Genomic DNA, 22,617 nt, shown 5'->3' with positions numbered 1-22,617 from the left:
GTACCATCTGTCTGTTGGAGCTTGGAGTGTTCACAGTCGTTCTTTTTATCACTGCTGGTTAAACAAAAGGCCTATGTTGCCATCCCGTCCTTGGCAATCCACAAATGTTCCAAAGTGATAAGAAGGAAGGGAGTGTCTGTAGCTACTTGATACAAGCGAAGGAGTTTGAGCACTAAATGTCAAGACATTCTTCTTTAAAATAGTATCAAACAGAGCGTTTCCATTGGAGATATGAGCACTCCCCACCCTTATTGTGACAGTCTTAATGAGTTTTTGAAATGAATCAGAACAATAAAGCTTTGACGTCAGCCTCTTTTCATATTGGTTTCCTTTCCATGGTTTTAATTTTTCATATTTGTTATTGGGGTTTACTCACGTTTCATCGTGGAGTCTGCAAACATCAAATATGACTGTTAAGTTGACATCTGCAGATATGCTTTAGTTCAAAGCAGGAGCCCTTTTATAGCCTTTATAGCCTTGAGTTAATTTTATGGAAAAGATTTTGTAAAATGTTTCACAATAAGGTGTGCTATAATTGTCCAACTTAACTGTATGTGCGTCAGTATATGGCCGATGTGACGATATAGGTTAAAAGATAATGGTAATAACTCTTTTATCACATAATGTGATAAAAATTCTGAATGAAGTGTTTCCGTGATAAAGTGATGGAATAAAATATGAAAAGGTTACACATACACACACACACACACACACACACACACACACACAGGTATTCCATCAGGGGATATTTTTATACTTTACAAACGATATTTTCTATCCCCTTACCGTAACCCTACCCCTAAACCGATCAGTCATTATCACACAGTAAATGACACATCAGGAGAAACTTTTGATTAAATTTAAATGAAGAAAATAACAAGGAAGTACGTTCCATCAGAACAAATTATGAACCAACAACTATTCAAGCTGTTAGTTTTGCTGACACTTTGCTGTGGCATGTTAGCTGCCACTGAGATCTGGCACAGCTAAATTTTATCTATTGGAGCTTGGAGTGTTCAAGTCAGAACACAAAACTTTCTGCATTTTTCTTTGTTGTTGTTGTTTTAATTTTCACACTCGTTTCCCTGGCAATTCATTTAAATTCTGAGAGGTCTTTAGTCCTGATGGATTTTCTGACTTCACTTCCATCACTAATGTTATTGCAAATAAACTGCACATTGATGCAAATGCTCCAAACTGATGCAAATAAAGCAACACCTAAGCACCCCATATAGTAAGTCTAGCTTAGAACATTTAAAAATAGGAAGTTAACCATTGATTTCAATAAAAGAGTCCTTGTTAAATGACATTTTCTGAACAGACCCATGATGTAAAAACCAAATGTGTGCCACGGGATCTAATATTATATTTTTAAAATCTACAATAGGTACTAATAGGCTACTACCACTACTTACTATTGTTTTCATGCCTAACTGTGATTTTGATAAATAAATAAATAAATGGGTTATTCTACGAGGGTTATTTGTTAAGATTATTAATATATACCTGCGTTTCTTAATGTTGGGTGTGTTGGAGAAAAAGAAATGAATGTGCCATACTGATTTCAAGAGTCCTGTTTCGCAATCTAGCCCAAGTATCCTCCCCCCTGCAGCCGTATTTAACTCGCTGCCTCTTTGAAGCCACCTGTAGCGGATCTCTATCCTCCAAAGGAAATAAACCTCCGAAAGCCACCGAGTTAACGGAACTAAAGCTCTTGACACGGAAGACGTCTTCTGTTTTCGTTTTTTTTTTGTGTTGCATTATCAATAACTTTTATTATTATTATTATTTGTATGAACGACATTTAAATAGAGAACTATGTTACTGACGCATCGACTATTCCTATTAATATTAATCTCGACTTCAGGTAAGCCTGCAATCTGAGTGTGTTTGTGTGTGCTGATGGGTTTATTCCTATAGATACACAATAAGTAGTCTGTATTTGAAAATACATTTTATTTTGTAGATTAACCCACTGGTAATGATTTGATTTGTGCCGTGACCCACTTATGTTTTAAGGACCATGGACAGTCTCGAGTGTTAAAACTCCACAACTACATTTTAGTTTTATATTAATGCTCCTCTGGTGTTTGTAAGAGACAAAACTTTCGCCTGGCAACACCAAACAAAACGTGAGGCACATATGAATGATCCGTGGAAGACTTTGAAACGTGGAAGCGTTGTCCTTAGCTAACTCACCACTAATATTTGTCACCCAAATGTACTTTTAAGGCTCTAAAACTAGTTGCTGAAGCAATGACATTAAATAAAATATAAATGAAAGAGCACTTCGACTTAATTTCATGTGAACATTTTATATGGCTAATTTAAATAGTCTTATATAGTCAGTTTGTCCCTCTGAAAAAGCTCTGTGGCAGATATAACTGCCACATTTAGGCGTAATAATGAAAGAGTCTATTATTACTTTTGGGTGTGAGTGAGCACTCTTGGGATTAGCTATGTCACATCCTTTAGTTTAGTAGCTGCCATAGATATCAAATATCCTGTGTTTCATTCAAAATTTGTGATTTTGTGTTGCAGCTCTGATTGTGATCTTGCAGCCTTAATTTGACATTTACTGATCACAAACTGATACATTTACTTCATAAATTTCATTTAAATTTCAAATTATAAATGATCATTATGGCAGACATGAGTCCTAGTTAGACACATAATAAACTGGATATATATGGCACCACAGTATGTACCATCTGTTGCCTCAGGGCATGTTTGTGTTTCTAATAAAGTAAGTCCTACTGTGTGTGTGTGTGTGTGTGTGTGTGTGTGTGTGTGTAGTTCCATGAGTGCAGTAGAAGAATAGCCTGTGGGTATGTCCTGTCTTTATGTCTGGCACCAAGTCCAGCTGTGTCCCACTGGTGGACCTGTCAAAAACAGAAAGCAAGGGAAAGAGAGAATGACAGGATGGCAAATAGATGGAAAGATGTCATGTGTGAGGGAAATGACAAACCTGTGTGTGTGAGAGAGATAATATATAAAATATGGGATTAAAAGTATCCTTCATACACTGTAGGATTACTCTTTTTGAGTAATCATTTAAAATGATTAATCATTAGAAATACTGATTAATTTATGAAAGAAACAAGTGACCATATGTTCTCAGAAAGAAAGGTACAGAACTGTCACTGGGGCGGTACCCTTTCAAAAGCTCCTAATATGTACCATATGTACCAATTAGTTAGTAACATGTACTTTTAAAGTACCTATAGGGACTATCGCACCAGAATAGTTCCTATTAGCTTAAATACCTGCTTTTTGGCATGTTCGCACTGCAGAAACTGAGTATGTTTTTCGTTGTAGGAATGCCTGTATGGGGGACTAAATTAGCTCCTACTTCAGAGTAGGGTCAGCACAATAGGAACAACCAGTGATGTAAGTGGATGTTGACTGGCCTAACACATGCCATATAAAACACCTCCATTTTAAAAAGCAGTGTAAACATACAGTTTACATATACTTACTCCATGAACATGGAAAACAGTGATAGATGGACCGACACGTAAGTCCAGACCGCCCTGGTGGCTAGTTCCTATAATTACTCAGAGCAAAACCCCTAATGTATACCATTTAAGTGGTAAATTAGGTACAGGTATAAGGTATGAATGAGACATTGAATCATTTTCTAAACCAATTCATTCGAAAACACAGAATCATTCGTTACCAAAACAAAGACCACTAAAGTGTGCTGCTAATTGCTCTGATTTAGCTTTGTTTGCGACTTTTTTTGTTGTTAGTGGACATAGTAGCCAGCAGTATTGTGTCTAAAATTTAAGTACTATTACATACAAACTTCTTGTTTATTGAACTGTTGAAGCAAATTCATTCAATTCTGCTGCCTCCTTGATACTCTAGTATGTTGTCAGAAACAGACCTGGTGTTGTTGCTATTTTTAATGTGATGTTTTTGATACGTAATAAGTAAAATTATGTTATTGGACCAGCTGAGGTCTGATTATGCGGGGCTGGGAGACGACAGATTTCAGAGCGAGCTCTAATCCAGGCAAAGTGCTGTAATGCTAATCTGGGATAAAGAAGCTCTCAAACACAACCAATATGGTTAATGAATGCTGTCTGTTTTGTAAATTAAGGTTCAACTAAAATTACCTACTAAAAGTTTAAGATAAATACCAATTTTTCACTGCATACAAAAATATAGTTTATTTTGCTATTTCTGTCTCTTCTCTTCTCTTCTCTTCTCTTCTCTTCTCTTCTCTTCTCTTCTCTTCTCTTCTCTTCTCTTCTCTTCTCTTCTCTTCTCTTCTCTTCTCTTCTCTTCTCTTCTCTTCTCTTCTCTTCTCTTCTCTTCTCTTCTCTCTCTTCTGTTTTTGAGATTAGAGGTTGTAAATCTGCCCGTTTAATTGGACAGTACAGGCTCACTGTGCTTTAATTGGATATGATGATTGAGTGTGAGTTTGTCTAGTTTGTACTAGCGCAGAAGTGCTTCTCCAGGGAACCATCTGTTACCTAAGAGCCCTTTAGAGCCTTGTAAGCCTTTGTAAGAGAGAGTACGGGAGAGTATATGGCATTATAATGCCTTGTTGTGTGTACTAATGGCAAAATCAACACTAGTTTTAGACAGGAAGGGGAAGTGTGGATAAGGACCCTTAAGCGAGAGGAACTTAATTATTTAAAACAAGCATGTAGCTTAAGTGCTATCAAAACCAAATATATTAGGCTATAACTAGATACTAAAGAAAATTTGAGTGCTTTGTGAATATGAAAAAATCCCACTACAGTGTTAATGTGTTGTGAATGGATGCCAAGATGTTGCTAAGAGGCTTATAATGCTTCCTTAGTTTGTTAGCATGGTGGGGTTGTTAGCATGTTGCTACGTGGATTCTGGGGTGTTGGCTGCTGGTCCAAATTAAAAGTACATCAGTCTGATTACTTTTTATTAACAAGCCATGGGATTTTAGTTATCATACATGGCTATAGCATGTTCCTAACTTAAGGTTAGCAGTGTTCTTTAAATAGTAATATTAATAGTGATGATGTTACTTAATATTGTTATTTTAATTTATCTCACGGCTCTCTCACAGAAGTCAGTAATGTATTATTTATATAATAATAATAATTATTATTATTACTATTATTATTTAGGTAACACTGTCTGCAGTTAAATATTAACTTGTTTCATGAAGCACGTTTGTTTTTAGATCACAAAAGTCTTTATATTGTGAAGTAGTTCTAGAGCGTGCACCAGGAACTCTAAACAGAGGTCACATAGCTCCAAATGAGATAAAGCCATGTGAAGGAGGAACAGACGGAGTATGGGAGAGTATGTCTGTGCCATTAGAGAGAGAAAAGAAAGATAAGATAGAGGAACAATAATGTCACGGCTGAGTATGTAACAATATTAGAGAGGAACGGTAGCTAAATACTGAACTCGCGCAAGTTTCGGTGACCTCTTACATCTGCTTGTATAAAAGTACGGCAGATCGGGAATCTGTCTTCCTCTCTATAGGGAACTGTAAACTATTTTGGCCGTGTCACTGTATATTTAAAAATCGTACACAGCTGCCTGTGTTATCTAAATGATAGATACAGGACAGGTAACAAAGTAAATTTGTACATGACAGATGACATTTATCCAGGCTTTATGGCAAATAGATTGTGTCTAAGCGTTAAAATATCAACAATTACAAATGTACAAAAGCATGTTAATCTTCTGGATGAAATTAAGTAATACATTATTAAAAGGGGAACATTATTCTCAAAACAGTAGCTGTAGGATAAATCGTGCCAGACGCTTTGGGGTAAGATGTACCAGTGCACAAATACTACTAACGCTACTAGTAATAGTTTTTAGTGCTTCTAAAAAATCAAATTAAATCATTAATTTTAAATAAAATAAAATCAAAATAAATTTGATTCACTACATAATGGCATTCCCTGAAATTGTTTAATAGCAGGTTAATGATATTGCCTCATGATTCAGCTTACTTCAATTACAATGACACAGCTTGGGGTGTCACTAGATGAACTTGGAAAGTTGTGTCACTAGATGACGTTTTTAAAGGTACATTTTTATGACCCTCTTTTAGATGGCTTATTTTTATTCCAGCCTATAGCAGACATTCTTAAATACGTCAAAGCATATTCATTTTAGCATCTAAGTTCCTCATTTTTAGAGGACAACTTAGAGACATAGTTCACCCAAAAATGAAAATTGTGTCATCATTTACTCACCATTATGACAGTTCAAACCTATGTGAGTTTCTTTCCTCTGTGGAACATAGAAATATATTTAGAAAAATCACTCTGTTTTTTTTTTGTCCATACAAAGTGAAGTCATTGGTAACCAAAACTGTCTGTAGGGTGAGCAAATGATGACAGAATTGTAATTTTGTTTATTTTATCTTTAAGTAAAAAGTGGCACAACATATGCCACCCCCACCCCATAAAACAGCATGCCAAGTAAAAATGTGTCTGGGGAAACATTGGTTGTAAAAAATAAGTGAAAACATCAGATAACATTTTGTGTAGACTGACGTACTGTTCTACTCACACCCTTGCTGTAAAAAAGGAAGGGTGTAAGCAAACATCAGTTCTCTTTCCATTGTCGTTAAACATTATATGATTCTGTATATTCAAATACTCTGATTACCTGTTTTATCTGTAGCTGTGAAACAACAGAATATCTGGCTCAAACAGCAAATGCTGCAAATGCATACAAGGAAACATAATTTTACTAAATTAAAGTATATTTAACAGCTTGTCCGATAACCGAAACTCATCTTTGGCTATTGACTTGAATGAAGCCTATTTTCTTACTTAACAAAAGGCTTTAATTGAGCCACGGCGTGAATGGAGGAAATAATTAAACCGAGTGAAAGGGCAATCAGTGCGTGTCAGAGAAAGTCAGACATGGTCTTTGTGTTGGGTTACAAGAATGAGAAGGTTGCGTGTGTTTTAGAGAGCCAGGATGATAGTGAGTGTGGGTGTGCGTGTGTGTTTATCTGTGGGAGGTGGAGGTGAAAGCAGTTCGCAGTTGTTAGGTTTTCCTGCCGCCTGGCGTCAAGTTTGCTGCTTTGAAGCAGAGAGCCATAACTGCAGAAGATTCCAGCCTCAGGGCATCTCAGATCTGCCTGTCAACCCCCACATTTAACTCTCCCTCACACACACATAACCCATCTTATTTAGTCTTTCTTACACTGTCTACTCCTCAGTGTGTACGTTCTGTCTAAAAACATATCATTGGCTTTATAGTGGGTGTGTTTCTGTGTGAGAGGGAGTGAGACAAGCTCCAAGGTAATTTTATACCTGCCACACACACACACATTGGTTGAGAAATAGAGGTCTTACTGTACATAGCAATAGTGGAATTTGGGTAGAGGACAGGGTGTTGAGCCATCAGCTACTCAGGTAACAGATCAGAAGCAACCCGAATGAATGCTTACTGTGAGCGTGTGGTTGAATTCTAGGGTGACCCTTAAAAATGTACCATGTGAGTGCACTCAGCAGGCTAGGAGTCTGTATTTAGTTGACTAATAACTTAAACTGACCTTAAAGTTGTTGACCCTTAGTGCCACACCTCTTATTTGATATTTTTTAGAATGCTTAATGAGCCAGTTGCATAGACGGTGTCTTAAGAGCTAGTTTGACCAACTAGCAGTAGACAAGGTTTAATTCAATTCAAATTAGACCAATCTTTTTGTAAATAAATTTGAAGTTACAACTAGTCTTGAAGAAAAAAATTACACTATCTATGAATTGACAGTACTGTTGTTAATAAAAAAAGTCTTTGTATTCTTAAATCAAAATGTATGACTTTCCTTTTCCATTGACGTCAGTTAGGATTTGACCAATAGCCAACTAGATATTGAAATAAACATTTTTGTCATGGCAAAGCTTCAAAGAATTGCTTATATTTTAAAAATATTTTAAATATTTTAAAATAAAACTCTGAACCTTTGCTGTCCAGGCCACGATTACCTTCATATAAGAGATCATATGTTTTTAGTAAATTCAATTAACTTGGTACATTCCAGTAAGATCACATCTGACCTGACCTCTGCTCTGGTCAGAAGTGAAGTCTTATGTGCTCTTTGACCCAGACAGCCTCATTTCTCATTTAGACTTAGACTGGTGCTGGTTTGAGCTAGAACTGGACCATACTTAACCCACTCATCTCGTTTGTGTCTGGAAAGGATTAGCAAGTAGGCTAATCACTCTAAGTCAGGCACTGCCCTTGGGAAAACACACAAGATGTGGTATTAATGTCATGTTTAATACAAAAATGCAGGATTATAGGTTATTTTTAGCTGTATATATCTGTTTTATACTTTACATAAAATATATATATACCATGTCAATGCCATGTTGGTATTCAATACTTGAAATTATGTAATTTTTTGGGAATATCAGTTATGTTTTCACTTTTTGTCCTTAGAATGTGATAAACTATGAAGAGAAACAGATGTTTCTAATTTGAATGTAGTGCCTCTAAGTCTGTGGATCTTTACCTTTAAGCAATGCTGCCTTAAATCCACAGGAAATGTTAACATGTATCATCATTTGCTAAAAACATGGATCGCCTGAGACATGGCCCATGCACTGATATGTATTCTCCATCTAAAGGGATCCATTAAACCAGATTTACCTTTACAAAGGTCTCTCAACATGGATGACATTCAAAGCATTATAGAAATTTTTGTAAGACTACTTTGTTTCAATATAACTGATTTAACATTTTATAACTGAGCTACATTCATAAATGAGAATTATGCTCACATTTGTATTAACTTTTGTCATCCACTAAGCATGTATAAATGTGACTTTATTGCTAGGTAAACTGTGATTCAAAGAAAGCCTATGTGTGAGTGTGTAGGTGTGTGGAAAAAAAGTTAATAAATAATTGGCCAGTTATGCAAATAGCATGAGAGTTCTTAATTTTGATGTCTTTCTTTCTTTGTCAGTGTTTGGATTTCTGACTAATTTCAAAAGCAAATAATAAAGTAATATTAGAAGCATAACATCTGTATGTGTGTGGAGTCCACTTTTCCTTGTTAATCTATTGTTCTTTTGTGTGTGGTTGCTAAGTAATAAGACAAGCAGCTTATAACTGCAGGTGACAGTCACTCTATATGACTGTTTGTTCTTGGAAACTAATGAAATTACTAACAGGATGTGATGCATGTTTTGTGTAGTTGTTGTGTTTGACAGTAAATAGTACCTTATTATTGCTGAATTAGTAACTGGGTGAGCCTGATTGGATTACATGCAACAGATTTACAGGAACTGAATGAAGATTGAAACTTGTGTTCCAAGATTGTATGCATTTGTTGTATATATATGTATCTCATCCCATCTGAGCAATTTTGTCTGTATTTTCACAGCTGTAATAAGCACACCAGGTTCATCTAGCACAGATTCAACCGATAATTCGACAGACAGCCCAATCAATGCTACCTCTACTGCTACTGTTGGTAAGGGCACGTTAACTACTTACAACACAAAACATCAGTTAGTTCAGTCAATACAATTTTTAATTCCAAATCCTCTGTTACAGATGAAGTTATCCTATCAGACATTATTATATATACTAACACATACACAAACCTCAGCTACTTCAATAAATTATTCTTGTTAATATGCTGTTGCTTCAGAAGTTACATGAAGCAGAACTGTTTCCTCATAATATATTTGATCTTTCTTATAAGTGAAAACAATTTTGTAAAACATTCTTTCGTTTTCTCATTCAAGTCATTCAAAGCTCAGTCATTCTGTCCTCAGACTTGTTACTCAAGCTTTGCATATGCTTCTGAAAACAATGTAACTAGAACCCCTCTGCATTGTTCAATGTGCACCATTGCTAATTTAAGAACCAAATCCTTTCTCTTGTTGTTTTACTGTCTTTTGTGTATTTAATGAAGTGAGGATGGGCTTTAAGCATTTTAGAGGAACAGCTACTTCCTACAGCTATATAGAATTACTGTCAGAGACTATTTGCACTTAGCGCAAATGCGATATATGCTATGGATTCCGCAATGGATTCTATTTACACTATGTAAAAAATAACAGTATTTTTGTTTTGTTTTTTGGAATAAGTGTAAATAGTAGTTTGATGCTATTCTTAGTACAAATAGTGGCAGATATTTGCACCTCAGTATTGTACTATATTATAGGTGTGAATTCATTTTATTTAGGACAATAAAGCCCTCCCTACACCTACTCCTAAACCTTACCCGATAAACACTTATCATTAAATACCCATGGCTAACTTTAGTTCCACTTTTCAAATATTTCCTTCATTTTTATTGAAAATAAACGCCTTTCCAATCTGATATGTGATGGGTAAAACAGGAGAAGAAAGAGTTTGGTAAAAGGCGGATTCTAACCTGGATCGATTGTGTCCAAAGTCACTGTCACACTCTTTACTGCCTACTCTGCCAATACTGCTATTTGATTGGCATCTTTTGTCATGATGTCAAGCCAAGCCCAACCACACAGTTGTGGGCAGAGTTAGTCCAAATAGCCTCTGCCAACAAGGCGAGCTATTTACACTTAGTGTAAATAGACACTCCGATAAATATTAGCAATTCAGATATTTGTGACCCTGGACCACAAAACCAGTCATAAGGGTCATTTTTTTGAAATTGAGATTAATATATCATCTGAAAGCTGAATAAATAAGCTTTCTATTGACGTATGGTCATGATTAGGATAGGACAATATTTGGCCGAGATATACAACTATTTGAAAATCTGGAATTTGAGGGTGCATGCAAAAAAATCTAAATATTGAGAAAATCGCCTTTAAAGTTGTCCAAATGAAGTCCTTAGCAATGCATATTACTAATGATAATACATTTTTGATATATTTACGGTAGGAAATTTACAAAATATCTTCATGGAACATGATCTTTACATAATATCCTAATGATTTTTGGCATAAAAGAAAAATCTATAATTTTGACCCATACAATGTATTTTTGGCTATTGCTACAAATATACCCGTGCTACTTATGACTGGTTTTGTGGTCCAGGGTCACATTTGTTCACTCAGTGAACTCAGTTTAGGTTGTTTTGCAACCTATGGCTGGTTCACTATGGAATATAGGATGTTGGGTTTAACCTAGCATATTCGTTTGATTTATGCTAATTCAACTTATACTGACTGATACCTCATCATCAGCTGGGTTGTATGCTGCATTTATACCTCAGACGTTGTATATCTTAGCTGGGAACAATGTCTGAGATGACCATATTGCAGTACAAAAGTCAGAAAATCAAGATGACCGCATCCATTGGTAGCAATACCAGTCTATAAAATACATAAAGTGCATAATACCGTTACCGAAGTATCATGTCCACGTTTAGAGGTTGGATAGAACTGTGTGCACCACTGAGTTTCTTAAGACTAACAGAAGTGATAAGAAGCAATGTATTACTTTAGTTTCAGTTACTGTTGATGCGTTGGACAGCCATTTTGCATTCTGAATTTGAGGTTGTTGCGGTTCCTCAGAGTTGCAACTCTGACTTGAGGGGGTGCTCCAGTTAAAAGTTCCTACTAGGAAGTCGGAATTTCTGACTTCAGAGTATAAATGGAACACTTACCAGGTGGTGGAGGGGTGTATTGTTTCAACTGTCAGTGACAAAAAAAAAATATACGCACCTTCAGATTAAGTATGTCTAGCATTCATCTATTGTGCACTTCTTTAAGTGTAACAGGCTGACACAAAAACAATTGTGAATGGCTGCATGACACATGCTCAGATTTTTCATTTTATGCTGCTTATCAAATCTTTATGCAATTATCTTTTTTTCTGTTTCTGATTATGTGTTTGTGGTCGTCAACAGCAGTAACAAGCATTCCATCTGAGAATACAACTGCACCATCCACAAACAATGCCACCACCCTACTGCTGTCAACGCATGCTGGTAATGTCACATCTCCACCTTTATCTACTCAAGGCAACGTGACAAGCTTGTCTACAGTTGCACCAGAAGATACTACCAGTTCATCAGTGAGTACACCAGGAAATGCCACAGCTTCACCTGCACCTGTAACAACAGCAGCAGCCAACTCCACAAGTCCACTTGTACCTACACCAGAGAATGCTACAAACCATCCTGTAACTTCACCAGGCAACGCCACAACTACTCCTTTACCTGAGCCAGGCAACAGCACAACCCTACCCCAAACTACAACAGGCAATGACACTAATCCTCCCATTAGCACACCAAGCAACAGCACAGCTTCACCAATTACAACACCAAGCAATGCCACAATTACAACACAGACTACATCAGGTAATGCTACAACAGCAAACAATGCAACAACTCCACCCTTAACCACAGACATTTCAAATCTAACTACACCAGGGAATAATGCAACAGTAAATGTTACCATACCACCCCTAACTACACCAATAAATGCTACTGCACCACCTCCAACGACACCAGTAAATGCTACTGCACCACCTCCAACTACACCAGGGAACAATGCAACAGTAATTGCTACCACACCACCCATCACTACTCCAGTAAATGCAACTACACCACCTTCAAACACATCAGGGAACAATGCAACAGTAAACGTTACCACCCCACCCATAACTACACCAGTAAATGCTACCACACCACCTCTAACTACACCTGTGAATAATACAATAGTAAATGTTACCACACCACCCATGACTACACCAGTAAATGTTACTATGCCACCTTTAACTACACCAGAGAATAATGCAACAGCACATGCTACCACACCACCCATCACTACTCCAGTAAATGCTACTACACCACTTCTAACTACACCAGGAAACAATATAACAGTAAACGCTACCACACCACCCATCACTACTCCAGTAACTGCTACTACACCACCTCTAACTACACCAGGAAACACTACAACAGGGAATGCCACCACACCACCCATGACTACACCAGTAAATGCTACTACACCACTTCTAACTACACCAGGAAACAATGCAACAGGGAATGCCACCACACCACCAGTAAATGCTACAACACTACCCCTAACTACACCAGGGAACAATGCAACAGTACACACTACCACACCACCCACCACACCACCAGTAAATGCTACAACACCACCCCTAACTACACCAGGGAACAATGCAACAGTACACACTACCACACCACCCATCACTACTCCAGTAAATGCTACCACTTCACCTCTAACTACACCAGGAAACAATGCAACAGGGAATGCCACCACACCACCCATCACTACACCAGTAAATGCTACAACACCACCCCTAACAACACCAGGGAACAATGCAACAGTACACACTACCACACAATCCATAACTACACCAGCAAATGCTACCACTCCACCTCTAACTACACCAGGAAACAATGCAACAGGGAATGCCACCACACCACCCATCACTACACCAGTAAATGCTACAACACCACCCCTAACTACACCAGGGAACAATGCAACAGTAAACGCTACCACACCACCCATAGCTACACCAGGAAATACTACAACAGGGAATGCTACGCCACCACCTCAGTCTACACCAGGAAATGCTACTACACCACCCATAACCAACTCAACGACTGGACCCACTGTTTCTACTACTAACCCAACTAACACTACAACCACGCCAGGTGTGTTTGAATTAATGTGTTGTGTTATTGTATATTGCGGAGTAATTCTGAGTAATGAGGAGTTCACAATTGCATTTAGTAATTTCTCCCATTCATAAACACTGTGACATCGTTTTTCTTTTAGCTACCTGTCCTGCAGTGCCCTGCCCACCACTCAGTGTCTGTGTGAACTCCATCTGTCAGTGTGTGACAGGAACTATTCCTTTAAATAATGCCTGTGTGGAAAGTACGTATCTGATGCCAAGCCTCTTGGCAACTTATCCTCTTTCTTAGACTGGACCATGGGACATTACAAAAATCCTTCTATATTTAATTGTTTATATAAATCATATGATTACAGTGATTATTAGGAAGAATCTTTGTAGTAAAAAGACTAACAAGACAAATAGTGTAAGCACTTTAACACCCCCACTCTCTCTCCTCACATCCTGTGTTTATTTCCAGCTAAAACCTTCCCTAGTACACTGCGGGTGAACCGCACTTTTGAAGAGGCTATGAACAATCCACAATCACCCGAATTCCAGAAAACTGCTAAAGAGATCATTGCTGCGGTAGGTCACAAACTTACATTACAATCTGGTCTATTAACTTTATTTAAACTTTTATTAAAATAAATATATATATTTTTTAGCTATATTCAGAGTAAAATTTTAATTATTGCTCTATTGCCTTGGAGCCTAAATCATTATTCTTTCTTCCTTTTCGCCATAGGTAAATGAAGTTCTGCGTAACCAGTCAAACTACATTAACAGCACAGTAATTAGGTTGATGTAAGTGACCCTTTGAAACACTTCTTAACCACAGCTCTTACACATATGTATCATATTTGCAGAATACTAATCTCTGTGTAAATACTTACAGGTCTGGCAGTATAGTGGCCACAGTAAACAGTTTTTTTGAGCCCAATTCTCCAGTCACACAGGAATTGGTTACATCTGCCATGAATACTGCTATAAGTGATTGTGAGAAGACAAACTGTGGCATTCTTGCTAATGCTCAATACACTGGTGAGTGACTTGAAAAGATGTATTAAATAAGCTGTGATATGAAAACAGTGAAACAGATGTATTAATGTCCACATAGAAAATCATACAATACATTATACTAGTTTCACAAATATACTGCTCTCACATAATTATATAAAACAATTTTCGTATTAAATCATTCTTTATTTACATTTACTTTACTTGACAAACATTTAAAACATTAATTCCTGTTTAGGCAACAAATTACCTTAAGAGCATGAAGTATACTTTGTTCATTTCCACAAAGATTGGTAAAGCAACTTCTCTTGCAGTCGTATTAAACTGTAAAAGATTGTTCCTCAAATAAGAATACAATACAGTGCCAAACATGGGGTGTTTAGAGATGTTTAGCCATGACTCTGGCCATGTTTTGTAATTGTGAACATTTTAGATCACATAAAATATCTTTCTATATCCCTAAAATATACTGGAGTTTTCTATATGAAATACTTTCAAGATGCTGATATCACTACTAACTATGCTACCATCTACAACTAATTAATTATTGCTAAACAATTTTATTAAATATTGAATTGTTATGCACATTTGTTTGCAATTATAATGCATGTAGCTTTTTATGACTTCATATTAAATAAGAGAATACATTAAATATTTATATATTTAGAAATTAATTTGTTACATCGCAGGACCATTTAAAATTAACCAGTGAAGGTAAACATGATGAAAACTTAAAGGACCTAAGATAAACACTTTCCGTCATGCATCTACCTAAACAACTACCTACTGTCTCTTTCTTTATAGCAACCAATCTGTGTGAGCAAGATCCTCCTCCTTGTGATATTAACACTACATCGTGTGAGGCCAAAGATGGGACAACTGATTGTATCTGCAAACCTGGCCATATATCTAGTCTTTACCAGACCAGAAGCTGTAGAGGTGAGCATGTGTCTTTATTACCCCATTTGTGTGGACTACCATGTGTGTTTGTGTGTGCATATCATAATCATCCGTGACCTCCGTGAAGAATGAAAACAATTAAGAAATAAAACATTTGTAAAATAAATAATTAATACAGTTTCATGGTGAGAAAGATGTGTTTTTGGCTGGTAGATTTTCTTGATTCAGCAACTATTGGCAGGTATAGGAATCACACAAATCTGAAACAATACATAGTTTAGTTCATTGTTTTTCTGTCTGCTCTACCATCTTTCTATGATTCAGTCTATTTACTCTCTATTCTTTTCACAGTTTGCCCTAGCGGCTACAAAGCGCAGGCGGACACGTGTGTTCGGTGAGAACGATTTCATTTCTTTGTTCTTAATAACACACTCTCCTTTTAGTAGAACAAAGTCTGTGTGTAATTTATCTGTTCTAGTAATGGGAACCACAGTCATACCTCAAACATGATGGTTCAGAAAAACTAAATGTCTTCCTTGTTGTCACAAACTGAACTGCTCTATTCAATGGTAGAGTGTATGATCAGTTTATTTGTTATAGAAACTACTGCCCCCTTGTGTCAAGGCAATATTGCAACAGTCACATAACTGCAGATAGGCGTCAGCATGTTCATGTCCTTTTTTTTTTAAACAGATGTCCATTTGGCTATTCTGGATTTAACTGTGATGACTGTAAGATATTATTATTACAGTATTTCTTGATTTTTAACCATTAATGTAATAATTTTGTGTATATGTGTGTGTCTAATGACCTTGTATCTCTGTGTAGCCTCTTTGTTGGCTCTAGTGGTGGTGGCGTGTGTGTTAGGGGGAATTCTGCTCATTGTGATTTTGGCTGTACTCATCTACATCTGTGTGACTCGAAGGTGAGTGTTCATGAGACGTCAGGTATAGGACGTGCATTTGAATGTCTCTATGCGAGACTTTTATGCTCGTTTATGGATGTACATTTCCCACTTGTTAACAATTTGTGTGTTTATTGTTTATTTCACAGCAAGAAGAAGTCAAGCAGCAATTATTACAACAGCCCGTACCCTGCTGAGGAGTTCCAGACCACGTGGCCCTCTCAGGACATCGCCCATATTCCACGAGCTACTGTGACATCTAGTTCCAGCATTGATGCCACTGGCAACAGTCTAGAGATGTCTGAAGGGCCGGGCAAGAAAGGCCACAGTAATGGATTGGTGAGTACCTCCTTTCAGTCAAAACTTCACAAATAATTAATAACCAGTTAAACCCTTTGGAGCAGTTACACTTATCTTTAACTTACAGTGGGTTTTGTATTGTTTCAAAGACAAGCTTATGTGTGGACTTTTTTCATTGAATAACTATTGTAAAATTAAATTACGCATATACACTACTGTTCAAAATTTGGGGGCAAGTTTCCACAAAAAACAATTATCAGCACAGCTGTTTTCAACATTGATAGTAAGAAATGTTTCTTGAGAAAATCTACATATTAGATAATTTGACTGAAAATTCAGCTTCCATCACAGGAATAAATTAAACTGTAAAATATATTCAAACAGAAAGCATTTATTTTAAAGAAGACATATTATGCCCCTTTTTACAATATGTGATATAAGTCTCTGGTGTCCCCAGAATGTGTCTGTGAAGTTTCAGCTCAAAATACTCCACAGATCATTTATTATATCATTTTGAAAATCATATTTTTATGATATGTCACCTTTAAATTGTAATAATTTTCACATTTTTACTGTATATTTTGATCAAATATGCAGCCTAGGTGAGCATAAGTGGTCTTTCAAAAAACCATTACAAATCCTTACAGACCCCAAACTTTTACAGTAGTGTAAAATTATCTTATTTATATATTATATTCATATTATTATTTTATAGTGCTTAATTTATATTATGAATTATACCTCTTTTTAAAATAATTTTAAGAAATGATCCCACTGTAAGTTAGTTGAAATTCTTCCATTAACCCTGCATGTGCCCTGTGTATCTCATACTAACACTAATAATAGTATCAGCCATATGACATCTATATCACACCACAAACAAATACAAAATATTTTGTTCAATCAGACCCTTGTCCATTTGCAAATCTTTACTCTGCCTGCCAAGCTGAACTCCAATGACATACTCCTAATTGATGCAAAGATTGGATTATGCTAATTTTCTTCAAAGTATTTCTTGACTGAATGACTGAAGTCCATTATGAGCAGATGTAGTCCTAACAATGCCACATATAAAGAGGGTCTGTTGCATTAGTGAAACAATTGCATTTGCGGTTAGCGGAAAGCTAACAGTAGTACATAGTACTTGGGAAACTGGGCTATCCCTCAGTAGATTTCATAACTTTAATGTATGAAATCAGAATTTTATCATAATGGATGTACACGTTTTGTGATGGGTTAGCTCATAAACAAACCTCTTTGTGTGTGTTTGTGCACGTATTTGTGGTCGTTGTGTTGTGTATGTGGTATCCCGTATATGGGCTTGATTTCTCCTCACTCCAAACACTATGACTATAGAAGATTGGAGGAAAGGTAAGTCACCGACTCCTGGTGTGTCCTGGTGTGTCGTCAGGGACTGTAAAAGGCAGAGATGGTCCATGTATATGGACCATATATGAATGTACAACATACCGGCTGTGGTTCTGCCTTAAACTTAAAAGAGCCAATTGCATGATTGAAATGCTCAATATGATGGCTTTAGGAATGGAAGTCCTGTCTCACAGTTAAAATAGACAGCTAAAATGTTTTTAAATAAATGCTATTTTTTGAACTTTCTATTTGTCAAAGAATCCTGAAAAAAAAAATATATATATATATATTAAGCACAACAATTGTTTTTAACATTGATAATACTAAGAAATGTTTCTTGAGCATCAAATCAGCATATTAGAATGATTTCTGAAGGATCATGTGACACTGAAGACACTGAAAGCTGAAAATTCAGCTTTGTCATCACAGGAATAAATTACATTTGAAAATAATAATATTTTAGACTAATAATATTTAATAATATTACTGTATCAAATAAATGCAGCCTTGGTGAGCATAAGAGACTTATTTCAAAAACCATAAAAAAAAATCTTACAGACCCCAAACTTTTGATATTTGTTATTAATTTCCATAAATTGGGGTATTTCACGGCTTGTATGGTTGAAAACTGCGTTACAAATATGGCCGCCAAGTGAACTGACTTGCTTTAAAAGGACCTTGGTCTCCAAGTTCTTTCATGTAAAGGAATATTCTGGGTTAAATACAACTAAAAGTTTTAAGTGTGTACCTTCTGCAGCATTACCATTACCAAAATAATGAACGTAGCACCAACAACACCTTTGTCATCACTTATGTATTTAACCTAGAAGGAATATTCCTTTATTTTGCTTTTATTTCCTCTTTTCTCTTTGTGACTGGCATCATTACTTCCCATTGCCGTATATACACTCTGATTCTGAAGTGTATTACTGTTATGTCCGGGATGATCTTGATTTTGATCTCTGGTTTGACCTGTTTGCATGCCATCATAAGCTTTGCATGATTTTTTTTAAGCAGGTTATTGTGTTTTTCCTGCATGCTGGTATTATAAGATGAGATGTGCTGAGAGAATGAAGCGTTGTGGGTTGTGTTTACCTGTACGTGGCTAACATGGACTATCATTTCTTCTGCAGTCGGGCTCGTATGACCTCAGAACAGATGGCATGAGGACCTTTAAGGACATAAACCCCACACGCTACTCTTATCTGGTGGGTCATGAAAACCCCTACTTCATACAAGGAGATGAGAAGAAATGAGGAAAACAGCAGAGAAAGCCAGTGGACAAGAAAAGAGTGCAATAGCGACATGGATTATAAAAAGGCCTTGGATCAAAATGTTTCAGGAACATTAACACTGTCAAAACCATACAGCTGATCACAGACTCAAAGTATATACTCAAACAGCATTTGAGAGATACGTTTATATATATATATATATATAAACTTTTTACAGTTTTTATTCCAAATCCCTTTCACCCAGGATAAAATGCTCTTTTCTTAAAAGTACATTGATGATTGGGTTTTTTCTAAAAAGGTTCCTGTGGCTCAGTGGTAGAGCATTGCGTTAGCAGCGTGAAGGTTGTGGGTTCAATTCCCAAGGAACACACATACTGATAAAAAATGTATAGCCTAAATGCACTGTAAGTCGCTTTGGATAAAAGCATCTGCTAAATGCATACATTTTACATTTAATTTCTACCACAAGCTTGATAAACGTGTCCTGTGTATGACAATGTGAGATGAATGCTTAACCACTCATCTGTTGATATCTTTGTTTTTTGTCACTTATGTTTTGTCTGCAGATTTCATATTCAGAGTTTTGTTATCTGACAGAGATCATGCATATGTTACTGTGGTTTTCAACTCAAAATACGTTATTATAAAGGATGTAATATTAAACCATATTTTGGCATATTTTATTTAAATTTCTCATCTGTGGAAGCGATAAGGGCAGAATATCCAGTAGTTCTGATGCATCTAATCTATATTCTGACAGTAACTGCACTTTGTAGGAGAGAGCATGTCTTGTGTCTATGTGTGTGTGTGTGTGTGTGTGTGTGTGTGTGTTTTAAGTTTTATCTATCACAAAGACAGAACTGGTACATTCAGTTATGAATTTTTGGTTGATATCTCCTCCAAAGAATTAATTTATTTTATGCCAGGACAATGCATGCCACCAGAAATTGATCTCTGTGCCTGACTGTGATGTTGTCTTTTGAATAGGAGAATTATGCAATGACGAGGAGTTAACAACCATGTCTCCTCTGTAGTCGTGCCAATAATTATATTTATTTAAATCAGAACATGACATTGTTTACTCAGCTGTCTGTTTGCTTCATATATATACTTATTTATGTGTAACTGGAATATTTTCTATCTGTACATAAAGCTTTTGTAAAAAAAAAAAAAAAAAACCTCCTATAAAGTATAAAGTGATTAATCTTGTTCTGTATAATGAAAGGAAATAAATGAATAATAAAGATGTAGTTATCTACAATTTGTCCAGTTGTTCTTGTATATGTCGCCACACGTGCATATACACATTAATTTTTTTTTTCAGTATTGGCTTATTACCTTTTTTTAAATACATAAGCGCAGTAGTAAAACATAGCATTTGTTTTATTTGATTACAATCATTATAAAATCACATTTTCAAAATCCATGAAATCCATTGGTAAATTCTGAAAAGTTATAAATTAGTCAGAGGAAATCGGAAGCCTCTTGAATATAAATTTTAAATAAAAAGACTATCCATATAAGAGCAAATAACAAACACTATAAAAATTGAGGTTTAGATATACTGGGAAAACAACCATTTAAAAAGATGACCTTTTATGCCCCGTGTGTGTGTGTGTGTGTGTGTGTGTGTGTGTGTGTGTGACAGAGGGGCTCTTGTAAATCTTTTCCTTAGAGTCAGATCAGGTGTAACAGATGTCTCTGAATTAATTAGACAGAAGCCCCAAAACAAGCCTTTCAACCCTTGACGACCCCTGCACCCATTAATGAGGGGCTCTAAATGAAGAACATCCATATTATTTATGCAAGGCTACTGTGTCAAAGAGGACCACATGGCCCTATCAAAAACACACACTGGGTTACACACACGCCTGCTATTAATCTAAGAGTTCATGTTTAAACTTACTAGCAAGTCTATCCACATTTGTATTGAATTTATTCACATTGTATTTGGTATATTCATGTTATAATCATAACACGTTCATGTCAAAAAATTTCGGGTGGCTTAGTTTAATCACTCATATCTGAGCTCAAACATACGGAAGCGTATTGCATTCACTTGAGGAAAAAAAATCTACTCTGTTTTTCTGAATTAACGAGTTAATTATCTCAGAATTACGAGATAATTTTTCATGAAAAAAAAAATTTTGCTCTGTTTTTCTGAATTAACGAGTTAATTATCTCAGAATTACGATATCTCGTAATTCTGAGATAATTAACTCGTTAATTCAGAAAAACAGAGTAGATTTTTTTTCCTCAAGTGAATGCAATACGCTTCCGTACAAACATACCGTGGGCTTACTTGTAAAAAATGCTTCTTTTTTAAATTCAATGCAATATTTTATTACAAGTTACACTGTAAGAAAAAAAAAGTAGAAAAAGCGAATAATATCCTAGCAAAAAATTGCCAGTATTTTTCCTGTTAAAGGAATAGTTCACCCAAAAATTCTAATTTTGTCATCTTTTACTCACCCTCATAGCCTTCCAAACCTGTATGAGTTTCTTTCTTATGTTGAACATAAAGAAGATATTTTGAAGAATGCTGGTAATAAAACAGTTGTTGGTCCCCATTGGCTTCCATTTCTTTCCCTATGGAAGTCAATGGGGACCAACAACTTTTTTTGGTTCTTCAAAATATCTTCTTTTGTGTTCAACATGAAACTCATACAGGTTTGGAACAGCATGAGGTTGAGTAAAAAATGACAAAAAAATGAAATTTTTGGTGAACTATTCCCTAAAGTTTAAGGACATTTCCAAACACAAAAAAACACAAAGCGAAATAATTCCTGTGAAAATACAGAAAATAATCTGTCTGTCTATCTATATTTTTAAACACGATGAGGATTTTAAAACTTTCTGTTCATGCTCAGGTTTAATTTAAGGTTTAATTTTAGAAAAATCCGATTTTTGATAAGGTCTTATATTTTAAACCTTTTTGTACCTAAGATGAAACCCATACTACAGCTCAGGACCACACTAAACCCAGCTCTGGACTGTGGATTAATCCATCTACATGTACAACAAAGAAACAGCAACAATCTCACATACACTCACATGTAAATACATTGCATGCCCATGGAAGAGAGAGGAGGGGGATGGGGAGGGCCTCTACCTCCATGTCTTCCATCTGACTGTGTGAATGAGTGCTCAGGCTTTCAGAGCTGCTCAAGTGAACACAATAATCTAAATAGAGAAAAAAAGACACAGAGGGTGGGAGGGGGAAGAGATGCCCACTGGAGGCAACACGGCCCCTGCATGTCTAACAACACCCACCTGCTTCTGTCTCTGGTGACATAATGACAGCAGAGGGAGAGAGAGGGAGAGAGA

General features: G+C 36.2%; 1 protein-coding gene across 2 annotated transcripts; it reads left to right on the top strand.

Moving 5' to 3' along the window:
• The first annotated feature begins 1,633 nt into the window (after window positions 1-1,633).
• LOC107654530 (mucin-2-like) lies at window positions 1,634-19,607 on the top strand. 2 transcript variants are annotated; one of them, XM_016441637.1, is made up of 14 exons: window positions 1,634-1,867; window positions 9,356-9,445; window positions 11,819-12,982; window positions 13,064-13,600; window positions 13,725-13,826; window positions 14,045-14,151; window positions 14,312-14,370; window positions 14,462-14,607; window positions 15,388-15,522; window positions 15,835-15,877; window positions 16,177-16,214; window positions 16,312-16,408; window positions 16,537-16,726; window positions 19,189-19,607. In XM_016441637.1, exons 1-14 carry the CDS (start codon window positions 1,819-1,821, stop codon window positions 19,309-19,311), a joined length of 2,880 nt encoding a protein of 959 aa, XP_016297123.1. In that variant the 5' UTR covers window positions 1,634-1,818; the 3' UTR covers window positions 19,312-19,607. The 2 variants fall into 2 exon arrangements, with proteins under 2 accessions (XP_016297123.1, XP_016297122.1); XM_016441636.1 differs by having other exon boundaries at window positions 11,819-13,600; window positions 19,189-19,606.
• Window positions 19,608-22,617: the final 3,010 nt, after the last annotated feature.

Source organism: Sinocyclocheilus anshuiensis, unplaced genomic scaffold (genome assembly GCF_001515605.1).
Source record: "Sinocyclocheilus anshuiensis isolate Anshui unplaced genomic scaffold, SAMN03320099.WGS_v1.1 scaffold419, whole genome shotgun sequence".
NCBI classification, from domain to species: Eukaryota; Metazoa; Chordata; class Actinopteri; order Cypriniformes; family Cyprinidae; genus Sinocyclocheilus; species Sinocyclocheilus anshuiensis.
Note: the sequence above shows the minus strand (reverse complement) of the source record. Positions and strands in the feature narration are given on the sequence as shown.